Genomic DNA, 23850 nt, shown 5'->3' with positions numbered 1-23850 from the left:
TGTTTAATCTATGAACAAAATCCAAGTGCTGCCACACAATTGAAGGTCTTGATGGAAAAGATCCCACAGACTTGATAAAAAAAATTAAATTATGAGAATCAATCATCAATAAGACCATCATGCCAATGAGTTTTGTTCGATTATTGGTTTTCGTCAATTTTTAAACGGTAGTAGTCCTTTGCTTAACTTTTCAGAATGTGTATGGCAACATTGATTTGTAGGGGGAGAAGGAAAATTAAAATTATTTAATTTATTCTGTGGAGCCGCTAAAGTCGCGAGTGCATGTGAAGTTCTGTTTGTGGAAAAAAAATTTGATAGGTCTAAATTTCGGATGTCTTGTTACGAAAATAGATAGCGAAAATGGTACTGATAGTGCGGTAAAATAGTAAAAACTTCATAGAAAGACTTGAGTCCCTGTTTTTATTTCGTGCCAAGTGTCAGTATTTAGTGAGGATTATGAACTTTGAGGACTATGAAACCCTTCCGACCCAAAACTTCGTCACGCACATGACTGCCGGGGCGATAGCGGGTGTTATGGAGCATTGCATAATGTACCCGCTGGACTCCGTTAAGGTAAGAGAGATTAAGTGCCCAGGTCTAGCAGGCTAGTCCTCATTCGTCAACCTAACCTAGTCTGACAGCCCCTCGTACTATTACGCCACCGTTTTATGATTTGTGGTTATGTAAAAGTTTTCCTACACCGAAACTATATCCAGATGACATGTGGTAATCACGATTTGACCTGCCAGCAGTATATAATTTAAGACTCTTTTCGTAAATATTCCCTTTTTAATAATTTAACATATAAGTTCTATCCAGTTGTTGCACTATTCAGTGAAATTGTCGGTTCCAAATAGGCCTTACTGATTAAATAAGAAATAGTCAATTTAATATAGAAATATCCTTGATAGTCTCAATTGGCTTGGAGTCTTAAATTAACTGAAATATTCTTGTATTTTTTTTATTAATATTAAGAAAAATATGTTAAATAATAATAAAAATAATAAAAACAATAAAAACATTTATCGCCTTTGACACAGATTTAAATTAATACATTTAGATAAATAAACTAATAAATAAACTTTATTAGCATCTGGATTATAATATCAAGATACACCTTTAAAAAAAATCAATCATTAAAATATATTTTTTATGTATGTCAAATAAGAACACTTTCTGGATGGCAATTAGTTGCCGCAAAATAATTTTGCATTGTTGTTTGAAAGGTGGGATGGTTGTTATACAATGTAATAAATATTTCAAGTTCATGGTTCAAGATGGGTGTCATTCATGTTCTGATGTCTATTGGCTCAAGCAACCAATCAAAATTGAGTAGCTTGTGAGTCCACTCACCGATGTAATAAAAAAAGATTATTAACAGCATAGCCACTTTTTTGTATTTGAAAATAATAATATAAATTTACACAAATTACAATACAAAAGTAAAGAGAATCAAGGTGTAAGGTGTGGTGTGAATTTCAGTAATGTTTTACCATTACCCTGGGCAGAGATCTAACATCCGGTAACAGATTGCAAAGAGAGTTGTTTGGTGGTTAAAGCCCTAAGAATATCTATGGGCCTGCGGTCTGCTTCCAACATCTGCAGACCATCAAATTCCACAAAGCCCGCATACCTCCTAGGATCAGTGAACAATATATGTTAAAAAAAATTAGGAAATGGAACAAATTTGTAATTTTTATAACCACCTTGTATTTTTGTCCAGGGGATTTTACTTGATGATGAAATTGCCATATATTTGCAACCATTTTTACACAGGACAGGTGAACAGAAGTAAGTAATATTGGCATGCCAATGCTTACTATATGTCTATTACTGGTAATCTTGATAAGAGTTGGAATGTGAGAGGAAAATTAATATGATGAGCTTTTTTACTTTTTAAATTACTAGTAAAGATTGGCAGATGATCTCATAGTCCATATGATGTTGTTGTTACTTGTGTTTTTTTTGTTACTGGAGCCAGACTCCAGACACAGAGGACTTCAATGTGAATTCGATTGCTCACTTTCAGACAAAATATTAAAAAAATTGGTTAAACAAATGTCACTTTAAACTGTAATGCATGCTATGATGGAGAAATAGCCATATCAGCATTTCCTATTCGTGATTGCAATGTACGCTATGCTAACGAGAATATGAATGGTCGTAAAGGAGATGATGAAACTTGAGGCGAATCAGTTCACAGTATTTTATTTTCAGGTCCATATATTGAGAATATTAATAATTGTTAGTATGATTAGTACATAGACACATATTTTGTTGCAAGGTGACATTTTATTGCAGATTAAGAAGTTTTTAGTAAATCTGCAATTTTTTATTCCATTTCATAGTTACTATTATTCTGAAGTCACATAATATAAATATTACAATATTATAAATTTTTTACTAGCACACCTTCCTGGCTTTCAAGGAATGGATTAGGATATGGTTCTGAAAGTATATCACAGTGAATATACACAATAATGACAAATTTCTAAAATTTATAGAAGCTTTAATATTAAATTTGATGCATATTATTCACCCGCTTAAATATTAAATTAAAAGAATACAGGATGTGTATCTATGTAAATAGTAATTTCTAAAGTAAAGCAGGGTGTGGAATGTTTACTGAGTTTAAAGATAGTGACTTCCACACTACATCAGTTCCTTTTATTTCCTACCCCCATAGGGGTGGATTAATAAAAAAATATTTCTTCTTAGTTACCTCCGACATAGGCGTAGCATAAACTGTCATAATATTTCATAGTTTCAGCCACTCAGGACCAGTAATATGTAAAAACTAGAAAACTTTTATTAGCGTAAAATGTATGTTAATTATTAATCTCTGCGTAAAGAGTGGACATATGAATTTCAAGCCTTGAATTGAAGTTGTTAATTATATATGACTGATCAATAACAATGAGATTGCAAAAGCTGTTCTAGATATGTTTGTGACATATCATGTAGTGATTTTAATGTTGTTTCTGCTGTGTAGTTAAGTAATCGGAGAGTTGATTGAAGTTACTTTTGGAGTATTGATTGCACAACACAGGCAGGAGCTTGGCTGTGCTGCTGGCATTCTTGATATCTATGAGCAATGCTACCTTATCACCAGATGGACTATGTGTTGGTCTGCACACAACAGCAGTAAAAAAAACAATTGACTGTAAAATTTTCTTATATATCAACAAATTAGTACAATTTGGGAAAACTTAGAGGTATGATATAGATAGGTAAGAATTGGGGTCTGATTCTGACCTCTAAATATTAATTAATTAAATATTCCGCATTAAGAAACCATATCGAAATTGTAGCAAAAACAATACATATTTTCTTTTACAATGTGTTTTCTTATAGGTCACGCATAAGAATTTATTGAATAAGAAATTAATTTTGGCATGAACGAAGTGTAAAAAATACTCATATTCATATTGTTAAAGAAAGTGTTGTTTTTTTTAAAAAAAATATGTTTTTTTTTTAATTGCTTAGATGGTTGGACGAGCTCACAGCCCACCTGGTGTTAAGTGGTTACTGGAGCCCATAGACATCCACAACGTAAATGCGCCACCCACCTTGAAATACAAGTCTCAAATATAGTTACAACGGCTGCCCCACCCTTCAAACCGAAACGCATTACTGCTTCACGGCAGAAATAGGCAGGGTGGTGGTACCCACCCGCGCGGACTCACAAGAGGTCCTACCACCAGTAAGTAATTACGAAAATTATAATTTTGCGGATTTGATTTTTATTACACGATGTTATTCCTTCACCAGCTATTCTTTTGCTATATGTATTATTATTCACATTTTTCATAACCTATTGTATTAATTAAATGCCTGTACTGTTATAACGAACATCAAACATTTTTTTTTAAATTCTCGTAAATTAAAATATTTCATTTCGTTTTCGTCGTAGTCCCTCAGTCGTTTGTAAAAATGAAAACTGTTAAATATTATTTATTACGGAAACAATATACTTATAATAAAAAACCGTGATATTAAACCGTAAAAGTTTTAATTAAGTAAGTGGTTTGTTTAATTTACTTATTAAATAAGATGAGTTGACAAGCTCACGTTTTGTTCCTATTTATTTTTTATTTGTTAGACGAGTAAACGAGCTTACGGCCTACCCGTTGTTAAGTGTTTACTGGATCTTATAGATATTAATAACCTGAAAACCGCCACCCACTTTAAGAGAGACCTTTTTACTGATGGCAGGGCGTCTTTTGATCCCACACGAGCAGGTACCACAACCCTGCCCATTTCAAACAGCAATGCTTTTCGACTTAAATGGTGGCACAGACGTTGTACTGTAAAACTGAGACAACTCGTGTCTCAAGATGGGCGGCGGCTTTGACGTTGTTGATGTCTATGAACTCCGGTGACCACTTAACACCAGGTGGGCCGTGAGTTCCTCTACCCATCTTAGCAATAAAAAATATAAAAAAACGTGAATTCAAAGCCTATAAGTTCAATATAGTTATTTTTCCCCCTACCTGTTAGCTTGGAACATAAAGGGTTATTCCACCTACTCACGGACTGGTAGGTGAGCTCGCGGACTCAACCTGAGAGATTCTGTTAACACCAGCCCTGACAAGCGCAGTGCTTCGCAGAATCTAGCGCGGATCGAAATCGCGACGCATTGAGAAGATCCGGTGAGAAACTCTGTGGATAGTATCTCAGTGGATTAAGTGCTGTAGTAAAATGGCTTCCCCAACCCCTTAAACCGGAATTATTGCTTCTTGGCAGAAATAGGCGGGGTGATGACGCTTACCTGCTCTTAAGTTCCACAGCTACAAAGGTTATATTCTTGTACTATTTCTAACTAAAAATAAAATTGTTTTGCTTTCCGTCGTTTATATACGTATACGTACGTAAAACTACGTAGAAACATTCTGAATAACTAATTGTATAGTGTCTTCATGCAAATTTCACCTATTCAAATGCGAATTATTTTACAATACAGTTCATTTGGTATCTACGTAATTAATTTGGGCCAATAAAGACGTGCGATTTTCCAAGGTCGGTTTTTAGAACCATTTTATTACTATAAGAATACTAAATAGTGCCAAAACGAAAAATTTTTTTCAAATAAATCGTTCACATGTTTAATTGTTTTTTCAATTTTCAAGTAGACATTATGAAACTTTGCAACACAAGCCACATATCCATCTCTGCTAAGAATTAAGTTTTATCGTGCCCTTCGTACATCAGCTTCAGGAACGGCGGGTGAGATCCAATAAGACGACGTATAGGTTGCACTACACGTGTGTTCCACTGGGTGAAAGAAGATCGCACTCTACGACTAACACTACTGCTTACTACTATCACTGGTTTTGACCCAGCATGATATCCCGTGGGGACGAGTAAGCGACAATGTCTAGAAGGGCTTCTGGCAATTCTCTGATCCAGATGTCCGGTGGTCATGGTGGCGAATATCGCGTTACACGTGTCGTGGGTGTATGGTGGTACATAAAGATGCGTCACGCTCCTTGCTCGTCACCCGCTTAGGCTCAGATCTGTCTCATAGAGCTCTTGTCTATTCGGATGCAAATCGATGAACGCCATAGAATTTAAGTTGATTCTCAACTCAGATAAGTGCCTCGGCGTTTCCTCCTGAACAAAAAAATGTCAATTATGAAATTTTAAACGTTATTGACAAAAAATCAGCGACATCTTTCTTTGCGTAATCACTGGTGGTAGGACCTCTTGGGAGTCCGCACGGGTAGGTACCACCACCTCGTTTATTTCTGCCGTGAAGCAGTAATGCGTTTCGGTTCGAAGGGTGGGGTAGCCGTTGTAACTATACTGAGACCTTAGAACTTATATCTCGAGATGGGTGGTGCATTTACGTTGTAGATGTCTATGGGCTCCAGTAACCACTTAACACCAAGTGTGCTGTGAGCTCGTCCATCCAACTAAGCAATAAAAAAAATAGAACGTATCGGGTGAAAGCAGTTGAATACTAAAACGACTTAAAATCTTCATTCCAATTTTATTTACCATCAATATAAGTCAGAAAAAAAAACAAAACGCATTCCACAATACAATAATTTTGTTTCGTTATCATTTCGCGACAGTTTTGTTTGCTTAAGGATAAATTTAGAAATGTTTTACGAACTAAATGAGGAAGTAGTCCGCCTTGTTTGCGGCTTGCCAGCATATCTGAGTCAGGTATGCAGTGTCACAGTCGTCGGAGCCTTTCTGAGTATCGCACTTCTTCAGGGAAGCCTCATTTTTTGTCTTCAATGAATCCGGCAAAAGCGATAAGACCGCTTCCACGTCGACGACGCCGTCAGACATCATGCCCGCGGTCTCCATTGTGCACTTGATGTAGCATTTTAGTTTCCCGTCCGTGATTGTCGCTAAATCAGTACCGGCGTTAACTTTCTCCACCAAATTCAGATCCACGCTTGATTCGTCGGCGCAGTTTTCTCGGACCATTGCCGCTAGTTCGGCTATTTCGTCGTCCAGTTGACCGTGTGCAGCCAAAGCCATGTAACTGGCAAGAATGAGAAATATATGTACGGCCATTTTTACGAGACGGAAACAACTGAATGATTGCTAGTTTCCCCAACTACCCATTTATATCCTCAGTTGTTTCAAAGTCATCTTACACTGATCACATATTTACCTCTTCCATGGAAAAATTACAGGTTGCACGTATATATGATTAAGAAAATCTCGTATATATTAACGTCGTTTTGTGCCTTGTGTAAACTGTAATTTTATTTCATTAACGTGACTGGTGGTACACGCGGCTCTGTAAAAAAATATACTCGGCTCAATGTAGATGAAATTATGTTTGACTAGCTATTAACCGCGGCTTCGCTTGCTTGTTCAAGGAAAAGTGTCGGTGTAGTTTCCTGTGAGCATTAGATTATTTTTCAGGATTAAAAGTAGGTTAACGTCGCTGTCAAACCAAAATCTGGTATGTGCAAAAACTCTGAATTAACGAGTAAAAACATTTTCGTATAAAATTTTATATAAAGGTGAATTTCTAACAACTTCAACAAATGAAAGCTTTAGATAAATATTAAAGCTGTAGACACATAACAGTTTTTTCATACGGTAGATAGATAGGGCTGTGAAATATACGAAAAGGTCAAAAAGTAAAAATCTCGAAAAGCGCACATAGCAGATTTTGGTTTGACAACGACATTATGTTATTTCTGCGTACCGACTTTCAAAAAATAATGTCAATCCGTTGCTTCGTTACGACGTGAAAAAAGGGCAAACAAACAAACAAATATATAATATTAGTATGGATATGGATTTTCAAATGTAACACTCAAATTGCCGGTTGCCAGTTTTAGTTTACAATTTTAGGTGTCATTCATATTAAACACTTCAAATAACCGTGGTCGCAAGGCATTTAATGTTCTAAAAGACCAATTTCCTTTGCAAGTAAGGACAACGAGACGTGATAAACATAGATATCAAAGCGGTAACTAGAAAATGATCGGCTACATCTGTTTTATTATTGTTTCAGACTCGAATGCAGTCTTTGCGGACGGCCCACAATAGCACCATAAGCGAAACATTTCGGTATATGGTGCAGCGGGAAGGCTTATTAAGGTATGTTACAACGCAATTGCGAGTGTTGTCTTTAGTTCGTATAGTGTGTGGCAGTTCTGTATGAATTGTTTGAAGCTAATTGTCTGAAGTTTTGTGGCTATCTAGGTACATAACATTTTTTTTGTTGCTTTATGTGTCGACGAGCTCACAGCCCACCTGGTGTTAAGTGGTTACTGGAGCCCATAGACATCTACAACGTAAATGCGCCACCCACCTTGAGATATAAGTTCTATGGTCTCAGTATAGTCATAACGGCTGCCCCACCCCTCAAACCGAAACGCATTACTGCTTCACGGCAGAAATAGGCAGGGTGGTGGTACCTACCCGTGCGGACTCACAAGAGGTCCTACCACCAGTAATTACGCAAATTATAATTTTGCGGATTTGATTTTTATTACACGATGTTATATACCTTCACCGTGGAAGTCAATCGTGAACATTTGTTGAGTACTGTTACAATTAACTAATACAGTATATTGTGCCAGATGTTAATTAGTTCTTATTTGATTTGAATGTATTATTTTCATAATATGAAGCGACGATCCATTCGTATATCAAGATACTTCACGCTATCCTGATGGGGTAATCTAATGTTTCCAAAGTGTTTGTATGTTATCATCTCTCAAGAGCCTCCGAAGTAACAGGCAACAATTTGCGGTAGATATATTTATGTACCTCGTAGAACTTTATTTTCGCACATCACTAGTCACATCTGGCTCCCTGCCAATTTATGCCATCACAATAATAACGAGATTGCATTCTTGACGAATACAGTTCAACAAAAATCACCTAAAGCTTATTTTTTAAAATATTTTTTTTTACAAACGGTACTATTTACTAAGTCAAAATGAGACGTGACATGGTAAATGAAAGATTTAACTTTGTAATTATCATCAATAGTTCCCTTTCGCAGTATTAAGGTCCATTACCTAAATTCTGAGGAAACAGCGACTGACAGCGTATGCATTGTTATGTTAAATTTCAAGTTTAACAATTGTTATCCTTGCTCCCGGGTCATGCTACTGCCATCTTTTAATTTTTTTATTGCTTAGATGGGTGGACGAGCGCACAGCCCACCTAGTGTTAAGTGATTACCGGAGCCCATATACATCTATAACGTAAATGCGCCGCCCACCTTGAGATATAAGTTTTAAGGTCTCAGTATAGTTACAACGGCTGCTCCGCCCTTCAAACCGAAACGCATTACTGCTTCACGGCAGAAATAGGTGTAAGGTGGTGGTACCTACCCGTGCGGACTCACAAGAGGTCCTACCACCTGTATTATTAGCTGAAGCAGGGTCTGTCTCGCCTCGTATTTTATAAATTACTAGCTGACCCGGCAAACATTGTTTTGCCATATATAAGATTTCTAGGGAATTTCTAGTGTAGAAAAAAAAACTAACTTATTGTAAGTGTGTAAGGATGTGGTAAATGAGTGAAAGAGGTATGTAGTGCTGTGAACGATGAGGGAATCTATAATAAAAATAACAAAACCTCATTCACCACATAATAACCTCATTATAATAAAAAAAATGTCCAAATAAAAAAAAAATGTTAGGGGTGGACAACCCTAATCACTTAGGGGTATGAAAAATAGATAGTAGCCGATTCTCAGGCTTACTGAATATGCATAAAAAATTTCATGAGAATCGGTCAAGCGGTTTCGGAGGAGTATGGGAACGAACATTGTGACACGAGAATTTTATATATTAGATAGTTTATCAGCTCTAATTTTGTAAACCTCTTTAGATTAAGCAAACAGAGAATGTAAAGTACAATGTTTTTTTAATTTCTCTTCTTGTACATATTATTCCGGAAGCTTGTTTTGTTTGTATCCCCTACCTATCTTGTCATATCAAACCGTGGATTTGTTGAAAAACATATCCCTTGTTTTGTATTTGAAATGCAACGTTAACGTTTACCAGTTCTCTTCCTAAGTATATTTACAGTGCCACCCAATAGCCTGTTTCTCAAAACAAAACGTAAACTATCGTAAACTTTAAAATTTACAAATACGAAACAATTTACGTATCGTGTTATTGTCATTGAATGAACACAATTGGGATCCTCTCAGTTCACGTCCTTACGGATCCATCAGATCCAATAACCTTTGCATTAGACGCCTTCAGCTCTAACACTAGGAGCAGGCTTAGGGACCTCGGTAACCGTACTCGTCGAACTCGACAAAGAGTTCGCCGTGCAACCTAACCCATAAATCAGCTCGCTGAGTTTCTCGCCGGATCTTTTCAGCGGGTCGCGATTCCGATCCGGTAGTAGATTCATTCGCGAAGCAGCTACTCTTGAGCTGTTAGGTCTCCTTCGGAGGCGCTTCGGTAGCTGTTAGCAAATCCCACCCCTCCTGGCTGAGCCTTTGCTCGCCCACCTGTCCTGGTGAAACTGGAAAGGCCTCCGGGCCACCAGTAATCCTTCAATCATAAAAAAAAAGATCCTCTCAGTGATTTTGCGATATGGCCTTTGATGTTTTGAGTTTCTCCGTTAGTATATATTTTCATGAAAGTAACCTCAACCTAAGATTACGAAGAAGAAATAATTGTTTTCATTGATTCTTCATAGCCTAAGGGGCTAGCTACGTCCGGACGGGTAGACGAGCTCACGCGATCAACCTAAGAGAATTTGATAACACTAGCCCTAGCAGGAGCAGTGCCTCGCAGAATCTACCACCGAATCGGAATCGCGACCCACTGAGAAGATCCGGCGAGAGAGTCAGTGCGCTGTGTCTATGGGTTAGGTCGTCGTCGAACTCTTCGTCGTGATCGACGAAGACGGTGACTGGTGCTTGAGGAGCTTAAAAGCACCGAGAGTGGATTCGACAAGACATGTTGCGGGAGACGACGGCTTCGCGTTGTCCTGTCGCCTGGGTTAGATAAGCAGAGCTTCTATGGTTTTCCTATATGACTTGTGTACATTCACGCTAAAATATTGAATAGAAAATTCAATGAACGAATCACAGGAAATATTACAAAATTTAAAGTATAAATAAATTTATTGAATAGTAGAAATTTATTATATTATAATTAAATAGAGGTAAATATATTTCAAATATTACTCCATAAAAACAGGCGCCTCACGTGCTTAACTGAATGACTAAAAGAATAAAACAAACACCACAACGTAATGCCGTCGGCTCACCTTAAGAAATGTAGTTGAAGCTTCAATTGAGTCAATTAAACTATCGTATTTATTAAGACAAAAAGACAAGTGCAATGAGAAATATGATTAGATACAGCACGTGTCTTCACTAAATAGTATAAAACAAAGTCGCTTTCTCTGTTTCTATATCTGTCTGTCCCTATGTATGCTTAAATCTTTAAAACTACGCAACGGATTTTGATGGTTTTTTTTTAATAGATAGATTGATTGAAGAGGAATGTTTATATGTGAGTCGACTATTATCAAAGCCGGCAATGTGACTTTTGGACAATTATTGGTAAATCAGAAAAACGAATTATTGACTTTGCATTCCATTGGCAGTCACAAAACTCTTCTGAACGACATCTTAGATAAATAACAGGTTAAGTATTAACCTTTATTTAATGCACGTTTTGAACCGTATTCTTTGAAGGAGACGATTAAATTCAAATCAATCTGTATTGACATATCAATAACATTTTTTTGTCCAAATGCACAGATTGCCACCTTTGATAATAGACGACTCATGTATAATAACATCCATTAAATAGTGGAGAAATCAATAATAAATTACAGTTTCCGAAGCGAAGCGAGGGCGGGTCGCTAGCATTAAAATAATATTATAATTGAAGTCCGCCTGTAAAATTCTGGTAAATTATTAATATTATTAATCTTAAAGTTTTTCGTGACGATGCAGAGTATGCTTTGTCTCTTTCTCGAAGCGCGAGTTTTGGCACAGTTTTTGCATCGCACTCATGTACGTTGACGTCATCGGAAACAATTGTGCACTCTGTGTAACGCGCATTTAAAATGCTTAAAAGTTCCACATTTCTGAACTGATATTAAAATTTTGTATGTGTTGATCGAAGCTTTCTTGCGGCAGGCAAATTCTGTAAATGCACATAAAGGTTTAGTTATTAAAACTCCTCAGCACGAATAAATATGATGGTGTTGTCAATATGTCATGATAATTTTAATTTATTAATAGGTAGGTTAATGTAATTGCTTAATATTGTGAATATATATTTTTTTCCTTACGTTATACTTTAGATTAGTTTTCGTTATCGTGTTGTTTTGTCGTAATTGTAAGGAACGTTGTTGTACAAATTCAGCACTATATGTCTTGTTTTGTCGTGCGCACATAACTTATGTTGCAAGCCAGATTTTGTTTCTTGTTATTTGTGTTTTTTATGTATCTTTAGCTTGTGATGTGTATTGTGTGCCTAATAAATAAATATATAAATAAAATAAAATTTAATATTATTAATACATAGTACTTTTGATCTCAATACGTTTTCATAAAATGGGACGTCCAAATTTTAGTTACGCCAGTTTTCTTATTGTAGAATTGGGATCGTGCCGCATAAAAGAAAATTATTCCATTCTTACACTTTTATTGTTCGCTTCCCCAATCTTCTCTATTATTGTAATTAAAAATTAACTGACACCTTTTTGTACGCTTTGCTCAGTCAATTGTCTTCGCCATCTTGCTTTACTCTGTCAATCATTTTTCCCTTTCTTACCGTTTTCTCTCGCTCACATCTTAACCGCTCCGTTCCACACTCTTTTCATATGTTTCGTTTTTATCAATCCTACATTAAGTATTATCCAATTTATCTCTTATAAATCAATCTTTAATCAAAATATTTCACCTTGTGTGGCCGGTTTTATTGATCTTTTTGTAATATCAATTATTCGTGGTTTTTGTTTCGTTGGGTTTAGATGTGTATAGTTCGGGATTAATGATGAGGCATGGATGATGCATTAATTATGGGAATAAGGTTTTTGGTTCGCGCAATGAAGTGTGTTTATCTAAGCAATTTATTGCCATGGTTGATAACATTGCTAGCTCGTGAGTCCAAAGAAAATAGCGGGATTGGCATCTTAAAACCTTGCTTTTGCAGATTATAAAATTTAGTAAAGGCAGTACTTTCAAAATATTTTTTGTCAATCTCTGGTAATATATAGTTGTGATCGGGTTGTCCCACTATCTTAAGATATACAAAACCTATTTTTAATTAATGCTCAGATGGGTGGACGCGCTCACGGACCACCTGTGTGCTTAGTGCGAGTTTTTTAACGTTCTCGATAGCGTAAAAGTTAACTCAAATTTGTATAGAATTGGAACGTTTGCCTACGTTTGTCGCTAGGGGCGCTGTACCAACTACCTACAACAATGGTGTTAAGTTGTTACCGGAGGCCGGATACATCAACAGCGTAAATGCCACCACCCACCATGACTTATATTTTTATAGTACAACGGCTGCCCCACCCTTCAAACCGAAACGTATTACTGCTTCACGGCAGAAATAGGCAGGTCGGTGGTACCTACCTACCCGTGCAAGAAAGAAATAATTAGTTCCTTCACGGACTAAAATAAGTCGTCGAAAGTATTAGACTTAGATTTTTGCTTCATGGTCGTTTTTAATAAATAAAACACTACCCCAAGTGATCGCCTAAACATAATCTTAACACATCATCCCAGTAATTTGTTAAATAGTTTACTCCGAAACATATTTTTTTTGACGGTTTATATACAAGTATACATGTCCTTAACATCAAATTATTTGCTTTGAGGGTAGATAATTAATAAGCCTTCGTGACGTTTTGTATCTTAATTGAGTTTAACGTACCGTAAACCTGTTAATTGAATAAACATACATGGATTTGATAGTATATATAGAATATATTTAAATCTATTTATCAGTACAGTAGAAAGAGAGTGAATGTGTTTTGATTTGATGTATCTAGTTCAATATATGTTCTATCTGTGTTGAGGATATTAGCTGCATGAACTAATCATGCTATCGCTGGGTTTGTTGGTAAAATAGATAAGAATACTCTGCGTTTATAATAATAGGAAATTATTAAATCAACAAGAGCAAAATGCTTAAGGTTCATTGTTCTTAATTGTTTATCTGGAATTGATTAATGCAACATTATTTAATTATTTATATGACATCTTTAAATTGTTGTGACAGCATCTGTTATTTATGTACCGGTCGTGCAGTTAGCAGCAGAAGGGGTCGTGGTTCGAAGGCAGTTGTCATTAAGTTGTAGTTAAGACTTTGATCTCGTGTCTCGGAGATGTCTATGGGCTCTTGTAAAAGCCGTTTTTTTGTTGTTGTTGTTGCTTAGATGTGTGGAGGAGCTCACAGCTCACCTGGTGTTAAGTGGTTACTGGAGCCCATAGACATCGACAAAGTAAATGCGCCACCCACTTGGAGATATAAGTTCTAAGATCTCAGTATAGTTACAACGGCTGCCCCACCTTTCAAACCGAAACGCATTACTGCTTTACGGCAGAAATAGGCAGAGTGGTGGTACCTACCCGTGCGGACTCTCAAGAGGTCCTACCACCAGTCATCAATATCAGGTGGTAAGTTGTTCTCGTGTACGGAATTTAAAAAAAAAACGAGCCGTGGTCTTGTTTTCCTATCAATGGACTTTATAACATCATGAACTTATTCTATTGCTGCTAAGAATGAATGTCTCATCGTGAAAATGACAGAAGATTAATGATCACATAACTGGCATCACCTTAAATATTTAAGTATGCAATAATTGAAATATAATATTAAAGGAGTCAAAACCATATTGAATATCACTTTTTATCATCACGCGGTTTGGTTGTAGTACAAATTTATCATCTTATCAGTGTACGTGAGAGCGTGGTTAAATAATACGTTTTTTATTATCAATATTGTCGTGATATGTGTAAAGCAGTGACGTGTTACTGCACATATCAAAATCGAGTGTAAGGTGGATGTATATAAGACTTTATGAAATTGGAAGCACTTATCATTGACACACGCATCAGCGAAAACTGCTAGTTTGTTTTCTAAAATAATGGAGACTAATTCTAGATTGGGGACTCCCAAGTTTTAGTATTTTCTTAGAAATAATTCGTGGACGCAGTTAAAAGTACGGTTTACACTTAGCGTTCATTATTATAATCCAAATGTCAAGAACTAATTTTATAGTAAATTTGACGGTAGGTGGTAGCATACAATTAAAATTCAATTGTTGACGAATAACAGCTTAGTTTAGCTTATCCGTAAAAGTAGTTTTACAATTAAAACTACTTTTACAATTAAAATGTAGTAGTAGTTAAAATTAAAACTACTTTTAAGGATTTATCTTCTATTTTTATTGCTTAGATGGATGGACGAGCACACGGCCCACCTGGTGTTAAGTGGTTACCGGAGCCCATAGACATCTACAACGTAAATGCCGCCGCCCACCTTGAGACATGTGTTGTAAGGGTCACACTTAACAGTACAACGGCTGCCTCGCCCTTCTAACCGAAACCCATTACTGCTTCACGGCAGAAATAGGCAGAGTGGTTGTACCTACCCGTGCGGACTCACAAGACGTACTACCACCAGTAATTACGTAAACTATAATTTTGCGGGTTTTATTTTTCTTTCACGATGCTATTCCTTCAGCGTGGAAGTCAATTGTGAAAATTTGTTAAGTACGTATTTCATTGGAAAAATTGGTACCTGGCGGCGGGATTCGAACACCGGTGCATCGCTACATACGAATGCACCGGGCTTCTTCTCCTTTAGGCCACGGCGACTTAACGATCTTATATTTTATGTCGACGATGACGATGATCTTAACTTTTAATCTTTTATTTTTTCGGTAACCAATTTTAAGAAGGGGGGTTACAGTTGACAAACTTGTTCAGTTTTGCAATAATTGCACGTTTGTCCATTGACCTGGAAGCAATAGGCGTAACTTAAGCGATTGTTAAGATGTCGAGCTGGGCCAAGGGCCGCTCCCAAAGATCTCCAGCGTTCACTTATGTAGCAAGTTCAGTCATAGGAAGTATAAAAAATATTAAATGTAGAGCTTTCCTAGTCAACGACTTGTGTTCTACGAGATAGGCCTCAGTTTCAATATTCTTTTCATCCATGTTTCTCTTTGCTACTCTCACTAGAAGGTTGACAATGGACAAATTCATAGCTCATCTGTTACTAATTGGAGTCCACCTTGAGACGTAAGCTTCAAGTGGATTGGTATAGCTGCTCTCATCATTAAATCGGATTGTCTGATCACAGAAATCGACATAATGGTGGCATCTATCAAACTAGGTTTCAAGTAATCAAACAATTTGCTTTCTATACTATTCGTTATACAAAATACTCTTCTCAGGTTAAGCTAATGATTATCTCTAATTATTCTATGATAGGAAACGTGATCACATGATCTGGATCTTTAAACTTATCCTTATTTGTACAAATACATTTTACGTCGACGACGTCGGACGACAGTTTCGACATTGATAAATTTGAGAAACATTATGTCTCAAATAAGAGAGACTCGCTAGTTTGACAATTTAGGGCCTGTGCACACCACATTTTTTATCCTACAAAGCGGTTTGTTGTCGTCTGAACGCGTATTTGAATTTATACAGGTGTGCAAAGGCTGCGTCTGACTTGCGTGCGTATCGCGTCTGTATCGCTACGAACGCGCGTCGATGGCGCGTTTAAAAAACGTGGTGTGCACAGGCCCTTCCTTAAACGGACTAGTGTCGGACTAGCCTAAATTCGACTATAATTAATTGATATTATAAGGTTGACCATTATTATTCTATTGTCAAAGACGATACTTCTGTAATCACAGATTTCACCCAAGACCTGTAATCACAGATTTCACCAAGACTTCTTTAGACAAATATTCGTAAAGACAAACAATATTTAATCTATTCTCAATTTGACCACAGACTATAAGCAATAAGAAAAGTTTGACAATAAACAAATTAGTATGCAGGCGTGTGTGTGTCAAATACGTGGTAGTGTGTGTAATGTTTTATTTATTGATTTAATGTATTTTTTATGCATAATTTAAAAAAATATATATCATTCTGCACTCCTTCTGTATAATCTCTATTATAAGTGAGTCGATTATTATCAAAGCCGGCAATCTGACTTTTGGACAATGATTGGTAAATCAGAAAAACGAATTATTGACTTTGTATTCCATTGGCAGTCACAAAACTCTTTGGAACGACATCTTAGATAAATAACAGGTTAACTATTAACCTTTATTTAATGCAGGTTTTGAACCGTATTCTTTGAAGGAGACGATTATATTCAAATCAATCTGTATTGACATATCAATAAAAAACTTTTGTCCAAATGCACAGATTGCCACCTTTGATAATAGACGACTCAAGTGTGGTAAATTTCATAATCCTCCGTCCGCGCAATTTTCGTAAAAAGGGGTAAACAGTTTTTGCTTTACGTATTAAAATATCCTCGCGTCGTTTCCCTCATTATTGACGGTCGTGACTCCCCCGCTGCATCAGTTTCTCCCGTACGATTTCCCTCAATCTGCTGCGATCCTTAGCTTCCCGAAGGGCATTGTGGAAGTTGATGTTTAGAGAAGATCGTATTTGGTGCGACCATCTCGTGGAACTGCGTCTTCTGGGACGTTTGCCATCTACCATTCCTGTCACCGTCTATGTCCTGTCAACACTACCATGTTCTAGATTGTGACCCTCTTTGCGAGCAATATGTCCGAATGTATTAAAATATAGATGACCTTAAAATGAGGAGGAGAAAGAGGTTCTTGATCTGTGGTGGCGTATCGACTGTAATAAAACAACAAAAGAAATGTAATCAGCGAATGTGTCAAGACGTATTGTGAAGCATGGATGTAGATGTTATCATGTGTCAACTTTCTCGTTCGAAAGATGAAGATCACGGCACGGACGTCCTTGAGTTTATACCCTTGCTCAAGGTTGTGGAATATACGAGGAATCAAGTAGACGAGCATAAAACTTATTTTCAAATGCTTTGTGCGGAAAGTAATGGTCAGTGGAGGTGAATTAAAGTATTTGAATTAATGACGTAATGTTTCAGACGCGTGAATTTTTTTATTATTTAAGACACAAAATATATTTTAAGTGCTGTATTCGTATTTATCAATTATTTTAAGATATCACGCTAACGAACAATAACGATAATTTATAATTCATACTCTCCTTTCATATTTTATTCTAAGTATAAATCATGTTTGCATATTGCTTTTAATGCCGGTTAGTCTTATAATGTGTGTCGAGAAATCAATATTTGAATTTCGTTGTTTTAATGTTTCAACATTTAATAAATAAATTAGAACTCACGGTCCACAACGAATACCTTCGCTGTCCTTGGGATGTTAGGTTGAAGTCTCAATAGCACTGCATAACGTCTGTCCTACTCTTCAAATCATTACTATCAATTTCGCGACGAAATTGGCATGATGATTATATCTATATATGTCTCTTCTTTTTTTTTCTCCACCTTATCCCACTAGGTGGGGTCGGCACAGCGAATTTTTCTATTCCGTTCTCTTCTATCAGCGGTTATCTCATCACTCACTCCTCTCTCTCTCTCTCTCTCTCATATTGTCATTCACATACTCCATCCACGTCTTCTTCGGTTGACCTCTTCCCCCTCTACCTTGCACCACCATTTCCATACATCTCCTAGTCACATGCATCTCCTCTCTACGCACACATGTCCATACCACGCTAACCGTCCACTCTTTAAGTTGTTAATTACCGGGGCTACTTTCACACTTCCTCTAATATACTCATTGCTTATCTACGTACATATGTGTGGGCTTAAAACATGTCCCGCTCCAAGTGAACATTTTAATTGTTGTAAAAACTTATTAACAGATTTCTTTCTATTCGAGGTAATGTTTTAGTAAGGTAGCAAATCATGTAATATTAATCGAATATTTAGTAAATTATCTTTAGCGATTTATAAGGATAATTATTGATAGACGCGGCGCGCGTGTCATGATATTAATATGTATTTAATTTCAATATAATGCATTTTAAATGTTAATATGTTCATCAAAACACATTTAAACATTTTGATTGTTCGTACCCAATTTAAAATTTATTTTTTACGTCTTTCTATGTAGCAGTAGCTATCTGGTGTAGCTTTACTGGTGATAGAACTTCTTGTGAGTTCGCACGGGTAGGTACCACCAACCTGCCTATTTCTACCGTGAAGCAGTAATGCGTTTCGGTTTGAAGGGTGGGGCTGCCCTTGTAACATACTGAGACCTTGGAACTTATATCTCAAGGTACCCACCTTGCGGCATTTACGTCGTAGACGTCTATGGGACTATGGGCTCCGGTAACCACTTAACACCAGGTGGCCTGTGAGCTGGTACAACCATCTAAGAATTAAAAAAAAGGAGATCAGTACTAGTTAATTCGATCTTATGGTATTTACTTTATGATGTGTGTTAACCCTAATGTAATGTAAATCCATTTAATCCTATTAAAAATACATAGGCTGAAATATGTGTGTATGGCCATACTGCGTTGCCCTTGAACATGGAATGCGGGTTTGGGCTAAATAATCGTAGTCTATGTTTTGTGCCTGAGCTTATGAACGCGTCCTGTCTCTATTCTATTATAATTAATTCAATATCTTTGTACCTTAATGTCTTCATGAAATAGATAGACAAGTATACTATAAATACTATTCAATGACTTCTTACACGTTTTTTTCCTTCAAATTGTAATGTGTTTTCGATTCTTGGGCGCTGTTACAATCGCGATTATCATCGGCAGACTCTATCGGTTAAATGATCGTACTTATAAATTCGATAGCAGCGAAAATTTCAAACTATTCTTAATCTACACTTCTATACTTATACTTATACTAATATTATAAAGAGGAAAGATTTGTTTGTTTGTTTGTATTGAATAGGCTCCGAAATTACTGAACCGATTTGAAAAATTCTTTCACTGTTTGGAAACTACGCTATTCCCGAGTGACACAGGCTATAATATTTTTTGAAACAAATTAGGGATCTTAACTAAAACTCCAATAATGTATGTAACCCAAGGTGTCAAAAAATTACCTAAAATATTCTTTACATCGCGTGCCCTACGAAAATTATTGATGATAGAATAAAATAATGTACTACGACTTTGAGAGCACATTATTAATTACAAAAAGTGTCGCGACAGCATATGTCTCACTATTATGGTTATGCCGCAATAAGTGTACTTTTATTTAAAAAAATAAAACAACGTCAAATATCGTTGAAATTTCTGTTAAAGACCGGAGCGGAGCCGGAGCGGGCCGCTTGTTAATTATATATGTCCATTATATGAGTCGTCTATTATCAAAGGTGGCAATCTGTGCATTTGGACAAAAAAATGTTATTGATATGTCAATACAGATTGATTTGAATATAATCGTCTCCTTCAAAGAATACGGTTCAAAACCTGCATTAAATAAAGGTTAATACTTAACCTGTTATTTATCTAAGATGTCGTTCAGAAGAGTTTTGTGACTGCCAATGGAATACAAAGTCAATAATTCGTTTTTCTGATTTACCAATAATTGTCCAAAAGTCACATTGCCGGCTTTGATAATAGTCGACTCATATTAACTTGTGTGCAATTCGTTGGGAAAAGTAAATAAATAAACCATATTCGTTGGCTTAATCGTAATATCACAGTGATTACATAAATGCTTCGAGTGGATTTACGATACAGCGATCCTCAAGGCCACGTTCTTATGCCGTTTGTTGTTTTTTATGATCCTCAATGATTTGCTCGTTTTTGAACTACGTAAAAATTATCGACGTCACTACCTAATAACATTTAATCGGAAGTTTCTAGAAACTAAACATTTTTGATATTCTCTTCTTCTTCCTATTCGTACACTTTTGACAGTCGGATACGACCTGCTCATGACTCTCGTGGGAAATTAGTGCAGTGGTTTCGCGTTGCCTTCTGCACCAGCATTTTAGGAGGTATTTGATCCCCAAGGTTTCTGACGCCTCTTCCGTATAGGTTGTCCTGACGGGTGTGTATGGTTATACCGCCATTGCTCGGTGGCTATTGCCCCGTTGGTTTTCTAGCAGGGAGTACCACGGCAACCTGTTGGTCGCCGCCGCCATCCGGCGCGTGCAGGTGGGGTTGACGATTGGGCCGGTGAAGGTAGCGTTCCGATCTCCCCTTACTCCCTCTTTTGATATAAAATATTGTAATTATTTAGTATGCTCTTGATAATGAGTGTAATAAATTAGTAAAATAGTATTATTACTACCTCGGTTCTAATGGTTTCTGGCAACGCACTGAATGCACGCTAAGTTTTTCTACCTTACCTGTATGGTGAAGTCTGTTTCGGCGGCGGGTGTTGTGGTGGTAGCTAATCCAACTGGGTTCAAATATTAAATTTAATAATGTCAGATTCTTGTAGTACACAATTAGCTTATAGAAATAAAAGTAATACCTAACTCGGTGCACGTTTTAATGGTTAACATCTGTACACAATTTAAACTCCGCATAACAATAACAAACAAACAAACATTATATTAGCTACATACAAACATTTATAAATTAGACGGTAGTTAGATATTTGAATTTTTAAGTTGAGAAAAATAACGCCTTAGTCGTCCGACTACGAAAATATTTGAGAATTTAGAAAACGTAAAATGCACCAAACAATAATTACGACTCTGGAGAAGCTCATTAATTCGGTAAAATACTCCACAGCTATATACTCATGTCAATAGTCTTTAAGTTGAAGTCGTGGTGGCTTAAATGATAAGACGTCCGGTGCATTCGTATCAAGCGATGCACCGGTGCTCGAATCCCAGAGGCGGGTACCAATTTTTCTAATGAAATACGTACTTAACCAACGTTCACGAGTGACTTCCACGGTGAAGGAATAACATCGTGTAATAAAAATCAAACCCGCAAAGTTATAATTTGCGATCTCTTGTGAGTCCGCACGGGTAGGTACCACCGGCGTTTCGGTTTGAAGGGTGGGGCAGCCGTTGTAACTATGCTGAGAGCCTAGGACCCATATCTCGAGGTGGGTGGCGGCATTTGCATTGTAGATGTCTATGTCCATCTGCATCGACTTATGCAATTAAACAAAAGTTTTTAATTCATGTTTTTTAAAACATCTATTTAATTATCTTAGGAGACAAGAAATCAGCAGCTTAGACATAGTCTTATGTTATCATGAAAAATAAAACGAACAACAAAACTCACGATATCAAACGAAAAATTCTTATCTATGTCTAGGTTACTGGGTTGGCGATTTAAAAATAACTTTAAATGTTCGTTGATAAAGGTGCAAGAAATTGTGTGATTTTATTTCGAGGGCGTAGTGCGATTATTGCTTGAAATGTCGTAACGTTTTTTTATAAATACTATAGATGGGTAAATACCCCGAACATTATAAGTGCATTATACTGTGTTTCTGTTTTTAATTGCCTTAGTAGGCAGAGTTGTATACTGGTGGTAGGACCTCTTGTGAGTCCGCACCGGTAGGTACCACCACCCTGCCTATTTCTGCCGTGAAGCAGTAATGCGTTTCGGTTTGAAGGGTGGGGCATACTTGAGACCTTAGAACTTATATCTCAAGGTGGGTGGCGCAGTTACGTTGTAGATGTCTATGGGCTCCAGTAACCACTTAACACCAGGTGGGCTGTGAGCTCGTCCACCCATCTAAGAAATACAAAAAAAAAAAGAGTGCGCGGGCCGTGTGCCTTCATCGGGTGGTGAGTGGTTACTGTCGCTCATGGTCTTCAGCAATTCCAAATTTACGGCCTTCCGATGGTATATTATGTATATTAAAAGCACACCGCTCGCAGTCTTGCTTGTGTGGATTACACTTCATATCGCGTATTCTGACATTTGTGTTCAGGGGTGGGATGAAACCGCTTGTTTTAAATATAAACATTACAGTCATCTGGCCTTGGGTTTCATTACAATGCGTCTTTATCAATAATAATAATTAACTGCGCACAATTCTCGTCCATATGAATGTCGAATCCTCAGTGCATACTGACTCATAAATATTATTATTTTTGTTTACCTATGCTGATAGCTTTGGGAGGGTATTTCAGCTACTCTTTGACGTGTACGAGGCTCAAACACCTAACTAAGCCTAGCAAGAGCAGTGCTTCGCAGAATCTACCACCGGATCGGAAACGCGACCCACTGAGAAGATCCGGCGAGAAACTCAGTGGGCTGTGTCTATGGGTTAATTCACTCGTTGAGCCCTTCGTCGCAAGCGACGGGTTCGACGAGGATGGTGACCGGAAAGGTCTCTACGAATGATTGAAAGAAAAGGATAAAGTGAGAAATAAAGTCGCATGGAGGAGGCGTAACGCTAGAGGCGTTACGTGATGTTTTCTAAGAGTCAACTGTTAGGTCCGTAACAGCTAGTACAAATTTTTCATCGTCACATGACCTAAAGAACCGTTATTCACGGATAGCGGCGTCACAAAACTCATTTAAATGTTGTTGCAGAATATGTACATGTTTAATGCACATTATTCACATAAACGACGGGCTAGGTGTGATAACGAAGTCACTCGGCGCTAAAATTTTAAAGCACCAAACATCTCTGTTTTTTTCGATGAAAAAGTGAAAATGAATTACGATCAAGAATTATATTTGCATTTTTATGCATCTATTATCATTTGCATAAAGGGTGATTTATTCAAGCCATATGAACACCATAAAACTGTGATTTGGAACTCATGTTACAAGGCGGGTGACAGTAATAACGTGGTTGAAATCTATGGGCTCCGGTGACCACCAGGTGGGCCTTGAGTTAATCCACCTAACTTAGCAAAAAATAATTAACAGTGTCCTTTCTGAAAAGTAATCAAGTAGTCCAGTTTTTGCATAGTATCAAATCGAATTATTACTCTGCGATATTATGTTGTTACTCAAATACCCTGTTTTAAATTAATTAAATGAAGTCTTTAGGAATACATTCAACTGTTTAACTTGCATATTGTTATCAATATGTTAACACATACCGGTTTCGCATCATTGTGTACTCACGTCTTTATCAAGTCCGTATTTGTACTACACTTGAGTCGACATGTAGCTAGAAAACAATATAAATACCTCAATTGGCTTATGAAATATTATGTGATGAATCTTTTGATACGTTCATATCTACAATGCGGTTAAATACTTAACGAATGAAGTTATAAAGCTTAAAATTGAGTTTATTTATTGTACCACACTTTACAGTGTTCGCTCGTAAATAAATGCATGAATAAAAAAATTTTAATATCCACAGGCCGGACAATATTTGTCCGTTTTCGGGTTTTATGAAATGC

At 36.8% G+C, this 23850-nt stretch overlaps 2 protein-coding genes across 2 annotated transcripts in view; one reads left to right on the top strand and one right to left on the bottom strand.

Annotated features, from left to right (window-relative positions):
* Nucleotides 1-234: 234 nt before the first annotated feature.
* LOC101738597 (mitoferrin) overlaps nucleotides 235-23850 on the top strand; it is a 64139-nt gene continuing 40523 nt past the window's right edge. Inside the window, exons 1-2 of the mRNA XM_004922024.5 lie at nucleotides 235-573; nucleotides 7490-7575. Of these exons, the coding sequence (XP_004922081.1) occupies nucleotides 457-573; nucleotides 7490-7575 (203 nt within the window). The 5' untranslated portion in view covers nucleotides 235-456. The remainder of the gene's footprint in view (nucleotides 574-7489; nucleotides 7576-23850) is intronic.
* On the bottom strand, nucleotides 5976-6534 carry LOC693053 (antennal binding protein X). The gene is given in 1 exon segment (NM_001044035.1): nucleotides 5976-6534. A coding segment is annotated over 1 exon segment (414 nt). The 5' UTR covers nucleotides 6532-6534; the 3' UTR covers nucleotides 5976-6117.

The sequence above is a fragment of the Bombyx mori genome, chromosome 26 (assembly GCF_030269925.1).
Source record: "Bombyx mori chromosome 26, ASM3026992v2".
Classification (NCBI taxonomy): domain Eukaryota; kingdom Metazoa; phylum Arthropoda; class Insecta; order Lepidoptera; family Bombycidae; genus Bombyx; species Bombyx mori.
This window is presented reverse-complemented; position numbering and strand designations above follow the sequence as displayed.